This window comes from Helobdella robusta (assembly GCF_000326865.2).
Source record: "Helobdella robusta unplaced genomic scaffold HELROscaffold_25, whole genome shotgun sequence".
NCBI classification, from domain to species: domain Eukaryota; kingdom Metazoa; phylum Annelida; class Clitellata; order Rhynchobdellida; family Glossiphoniidae; genus Helobdella; species Helobdella robusta.
The window spans coordinates 1,660,358-1,666,907 of NW_008704310.1; the positions used below are offsets into that span (position 1 = coordinate 1,660,358).

A 6,550-nucleotide genomic window follows, 5' to 3' on the forward strand; every position below is an offset into this window, starting at 1 on the left:
GAGTTCACATTTGCTGAACCTGGCCTATAAAAAGCCAACAAAATAAAATTTATTCCATTTATTATAAAATTAACAGCAACAGTTTCAAACGTAGTAAATTTAGGAAGATCAATAGCTTTGTATTTAAATTGCATTATAAAAAATATAATTAGTCCTCCGTGGAATGGATCATCTACTCTAAGGAAATCTACGTATCTATAGCCTGGTGGCATTGATAACTTCACTGAAAAATTATCTGATGAACCGTGCCAGGTTTCAACCAAAACAAAAATGTCCAATCCCTCTTGAATCAATTGGTAAACAACATCAGACTTTGAAACAATTGATCTTATATTTAATAAACCCAAAATAATATTAACATCTTTCTTTATATGACTGCCTGTTAAATCAATCTTATTCATATTTAATTCACAAAAACTATTTATTGCACCAATCGTTTGGGGAATTTTATTATTCTCCATTTTCTTACCGTACCTCTTACTCTGTATAAAAAACCCTCCTTATCCGCAGATTCCTTTATCTTAGTACTTTGAACAGGATTCGTACACTTCGGACAGTTATTATTACAAGACATTGTATTTAGATACAAACAACGTAACTGAATGTACACTTTAACAATACAAACAACGCAAGTTATAACGACTATCCTATAACGCTTACGATAATAGTCTTACACCTCGACAATTAAACAAATTTAAATCAAAATTAACTGTAAATTAATAAATTAAATTAAAAATTAACCGCAATTAATTAACGAAAATGAAAAACATCACCGAATTCCTTGAAAATCCTTCTATCAAACGCAACAAAAATTAATAAAAATACTCGATTTTAACTACGAAAAACTTTGAAAAACACGGAGCAATTAGAAATGCAGCCAACTCGCCAACTCATGTATATGATATATATATATATATATGTGTGTGTATGTGTGTGTGACTATTTTAGTTAACAATATAAACGTTAAAAGTAATTGCGTTTTGATTGTGGTTTAGTATGGAACCGATTCTGAGTTTTGTTACCAACAGTTAAAATTGCCACGGGTTTTATGTTTCCTGCTATCAACTGAAAAATAATATAGAAGATGTCTCCACATATTCATCCCGAAATAGGAAAAAAATAATCTCAATCAACTTTGGCTCATCTTACATTACACATGCATGGCCGAAAAGAATTACAAACATGAATATTAATATATTGCGTCAATTATCGCAGTTACGTCTTAAATTGTTGAATCGGACGCACGAAAAGAAAAAGATAGAGAAGAGATAGAGAAAAAGAGAAGGGGAGAGAGAAGAAGAGAATGAGGACGAGGTTTTCTAATAAAATGGAAAAATATAAATGGTGGCGATGATGATGATTACAACCAATAAATTATTTTCAACTTGCCGGTCCTTTCCATAATAAAATTTAAAATATGTTAAATTCTAGACAAATAAAAAATAAAATAAAGGATCATTTAATGAAACAAAAAAGCAGCGTTCATTCAGGCAGTTTGTTTGAAGCAGACATGATTGTTGAAGTTTTTAAGTAGGTTCCTTCGCTTGCTGACGTTCCATTACTACGCAGCTCCTTATTTTTATTACATCTTCAAGTGACGAGTCAATAAAATACGCGCGCGCCTGCCTTCAGGTTTCTTATTGTTCGCCTGTGCGCCACAGGTGACGACCGCCAAATGCTATTGTTTTTAAAAGTGCCGTAAATCAATTGCAGGTAAAAAATAAAAATAAATAATATAGATGTGTATGTACACATACACACCCACACACAAACATATATATTATTGGTTAAACACACACACCCACACACACACACATATTATTTGATAAAATCTTTCGAATTTTAAGCTTTGGAAAGTTTAAGGTTGAGCTTTTCGATATTTTTAACAGCGATTTTATATTTATTATCCAATGTATTGAAGTTAATCACCAATGATTTTTTCTATTAATTTGATTGGTTATTTTCTTATTAAAGTTTTATTATTATTATATATATATATATAATTATTTATAAAGATCACTGCGTTTTCGGCAATTATATTTATTTATTATTTATACAATTATCTTCATAAATAATTGTATTTATGATAGTCTAAACCCAATATATATAATATATATTATATATTGGTTGTGAATGGTCGGATATTTCGCTCGTCACATTTTTGGCTTAAATAAATTTAATTGTATAATAATTTCATTGAAAAAGAGATAATTTGTTTATAAAAAAAATTTAAGATTAATTTAATATAGCTTTAGTCTCTTAATTTGTAGTTTTCGTTGAGTTTGAACTAAATTTGTAAGCTTTTTAATTTGTTGTTATCACGTGACTAATTGCAACGCTCAGCCTATAGCGCTGTCATGACTGTATCCAGGTAAACATGTCTCCTAAATGTGCGAAGTGTTTAGGCGGTACAAATGTCAAAGATAAGGATAGTGTATTACGTTGCAGTCGTTGTGATATTGTCGTACATGTAAAGTGTATTTCTACTAGTGATAGTTTACTTGATGCTTTGAAAAACTGCAGTGGTCTGAAATGGTTCTCTGATAGTTGTGTGAAGCTTCCGTTCAACTTAGATTCACTCTCAAAATCAGTTGATGCTAGTAGACAAGATATATTGGATAAAATTGACAGTAACAAAAATGAGATGATAACAAGACTTGAGAAACTGGATGAAGTCAACACTCAGGTTCGATCAGAAATAGTCAGTTTAAAAATGTTGATAACTTCTAACGAAAATAAATTAGTTGATATTGATCGCACAGATACTTCAATTCGTCATGACATCAAGAGTTTAAAGCAAGAAATGAGTACTACTTTCGCCAGCATTGTCAGTAAAGAAGTTAAAAAAAATACTGAAATAATTAACAATGAAGTTAGAACCGTTCAGAAAGTGTTGACTGAAGTGAATGAGATGAAAAACAGAGAGTCAAACCTGATGGTTTTTCGCTTAGTTGAGAGCGACAATGATCGCACTGATGTTATGAAGATATTGCAACATTTGGTTGAAGACATTTCAGAGAAGGATGTTCTAAGAACTACCAGGCTAGGTAAAAAAGTGATGACGTAGTCAGACCATTGTTGATAAAGCTGGAAAATGCAAAGATTAAGAATTCAATAATGAGAAATGTTTACAAGATGAAAACAATAGCTGATAAATTTGCCGGTGTTGGACTATGTGATGATTTGACAAAGGAACAGAGGCAGGAGTATAAAACGTTTGTTGAAAAAGCTAAATCAATGCAATCTGATGATAAAGAGAATTTTTTTTATACCGTGTCAGAGGACCAGTTGGAAGATGGAAGATAATACAGTTTCAAAAAAAATTCACTTAAACAATTGTCTCAGTAAAAATAAAGTAGTTAAAGATTTTGATAAAGATGCAACAAAAAATAAGTGCAACATTTTGCTTGGCATACTTAATATAAGATCTGTCAACTCAAAGTCTGATATTATTTATGAATTAATTCAAGAGAGTTTGGACATCTTTGTTTTTGTGGAAACATGGCATGGTTCAACAGACAATATTTCAGTAAAATCATCTATACCATCAGGATATCGTTATGTTGATTTTTTTAGATTAAATGATACGCGGCATGGAGGAATATAGATCAAACTTTAAATATAAATTAATTGAACTACCTGTTCTAACAACGTTCGAGGCTGTAGCTATTAAAATGATCATAAATAATAAAGATTTTGTTTTACTGGCGTTATACCGACCTGGTTTGGCTCAAGTTAGTTTTACATTTTTCGATGAACTCATATGTGTTTTGGAAAATAAGTTTGAATGTTATGTTAGTTGGTGATTTTAACATACACGTTGAAATAAACAAAGATTGACATACCGTTAATCTGATTGAAGTGTTTGAAATGTTCCAATTAACAAATTACATCAATGAGTAACACACGTTCTCGGTGGTACACTTGGTTTGGTAGTTACTTCACACAATTTTGAAGTTACAAATATCAGGTTATTCCCTTGTGGAGTTTACTCAGATCATAGCTTGATACATGTTGACATACCGATAACTCGAGCATGTAATAACAAAACTTCAAGATTAGCTAGGTCATGGAAACGTATTGATGAAAATATACTTACCATGCTTGTTATGAATTCACCACTGCATGAGCCTTGTCAAAGTCAAAATGTGAATCGTGAATTTGATGTTTTAAATAACGAAATGAGGAAGATTGCTGACAAAATTGCGCCTCTCCGGTTTATCGAGCATAGAAGTGATCTTATGGCTCCGTGGTTTGATGATGAGTGTAGAGCAGCTAAAAGATACTGTCGAAGTAAAGAAAGGAAATACAGATGTTGTTTGTCATCAGTGAGTCAAAATGAATGGATTGCTTCTTTGAAAAATAAAACCAAACTATTTTCAATAAAAAGAAATGATTACTGGAAAACGTTGATTGCTGATAGTAATGGTGATTCAAAGGGTCTATGGAACGTAGTAAACGAAATTCTTTGTAAAGGTAACCATAGCTTACTTTATGATAATGTTGACATCACGGCTTCTCAATTTATGGGTTTTTTTTTCAAGAAAAGACCGATCGGATCAAACGCCTGATAGATCTTATTCTGTGGAGCTGGTCGAAACATCGCTGGCAGAGTTGACTAATGTGCTTTTCAAATGAAAGATGATGACTCCAAGATTCGTTAATGGATTTTTGTAGTCATTTAAACGGCTAAGACCATGCAGCGTTCTCATCCACAAATATTGAGTTTTTTTGACGTTGAGTTTAAGCATGTTAGATGACATCCAGCGACCAACCAAGTCCATTGCGTTCGACACAGCAGAGGAGACTTGAAGTTATAAGTCAGGTGGTCCAAATCCATAAAGTTGAATATCATCAGCGTATAGGTGACAGCCAAGACCGGCTGCTTCGATGACGTTGACGATATCTGAAGTGTACATGATGTATAGCAAAGGACCAAGTACCGAACCTTGTGGTACAGATCAGTTCTGAAGAAGCCGGGCCCAGACCAATCCCATAAACGCTGACAACTTGAGATCTGTCTGTTAGATAAGACTGGAACTACCTGAGAGCATCTCCACCAATACCAAATGAAGCATAAAGACGCTAGAATAAAATCTGGTGGTCGACTGTGTCGAAAGCAGCACTTACATCGAGAAATCATTATGAAAAGAAATGAAAAGTCTGTAGAATGAAACATTTAACGATAACAATAAAAATAGACAACATGCTCCCAGACTCCAATAATATAAATCCTACAATATAGACAAATAAGCATGTGGTTTCTAACTGTAGTTCCACCTCCGCTCTAGCAAAATACACCGAAAGACACAACAAGATTTTAGCCGCGATCACCAACCGGTCGAAAATATGTGCGCCTGCCAATTGTCGGTTATTTGCAGATTTGAAATTTGACGGTGTTCAGCCTATACCGGATCTGTTCAACACCCTACGTCCCGACATACCCATACTGCAAGGTGACAAAGTTGAGATTTTGGAGTTAACAGTGTGTCATGAAAGCAACTTAGAATTATCCAGACAATATAAAATAAATAAATATTGCAATAATTTGCATAGCTATTTAAATGACAATTATAAACACTGCTCAATAATTGTAAATGCTTTTGAAATATCTCCAGTTGGTTTCTATAATAACTTTAATCTTTCAATGTTTAAAATTATGTGGCCGGTTTCATTTAATGTTGAGTCGATAGAGACTGTTATAAGGTTATCATATGGCAATGATTGCGACAAAAACATATTATGATATAAATTTGAAAATATTTCACCGCTCTGTACTTTTATTGTGAATTGAGCATAGTGGTTTTATATTGACATTTCATAATTTTACCATTTCATAGTTTTGATAATTTATTACCTTGGCTTTGAATTAAAGAGTTCTCATTGTTTTTATTATTATTATAGTTTTTATTATTATTATAAAAAAATGAAAAGTCTGTGGAATGAAACATTTAACGACTATAAAAAATAGACAACATGCCCCAGACTCTAATAATATAAATCCTACTCTCAAGAATTTGATGCACAACCAGCAAAAAACGCAGTTCACACATCTAAAATCACAAAGTTTCAAAGGGATAGTTTTGAAGACAGTGACGAAACACATCAAAGCAGATCAAGTTGCTCGCTGGTCAAAATCTACGGCCTTGCTATCGGAGGTCATTTTCAGATTTGTTAGGAAAAGTGTAATCCAACAACTTTCAACAAATTCCAACTTTGTTAGATGGGTTAGATCGTCTGAACCAAGGTTTCCTTTATGCAACGCACGTCAAACAAATAAACATGTATTATCCAACTGAAGCTCTGTTGCTGTTTTGAATAGGTATTCAAATTGCCAAAATAAGATCCTTTTGACGATTTTGGATATTAAAAACTGCGCAAAAAGGTTAGATGTTTTGTAGTTTTTGTAAACGATTCTTAATTTTATTCTATCGTTCGGGTTAGTTGGTTTAATATTATTAATGATTATCTTCTTCATGATATTGTTGTTGTTAATATTATTATCGTTGTTGTTATTGTTGTTGTTATTGTTAATATGTCAATAATTGCC

General features: G+C 32.4%; 1 protein-coding gene across 1 annotated transcript; it reads left to right on the forward strand.

Annotated features, from left to right (window-relative positions):
- Positions 1 to 2,377: 2,377 nt before the first annotated feature.
- HELRODRAFT_173090 (hypothetical protein) lies at positions 2,378 to 3,306 on the forward strand (the record flags this gene model as incomplete). Its single annotated transcript, XM_009019709.1, has 2 exons — positions 2,378 to 3,047; positions 3,149 to 3,306. The coding sequence occupies 2 exons, from the start codon at positions 2,378 to 2,380 to the stop codon at positions 3,304 to 3,306; spliced, it is 828 nt and encodes a 275-aa protein (XP_009017957.1).
- Between the last annotated feature and the right edge of the window lie 3,244 nt (positions 3,307 to 6,550).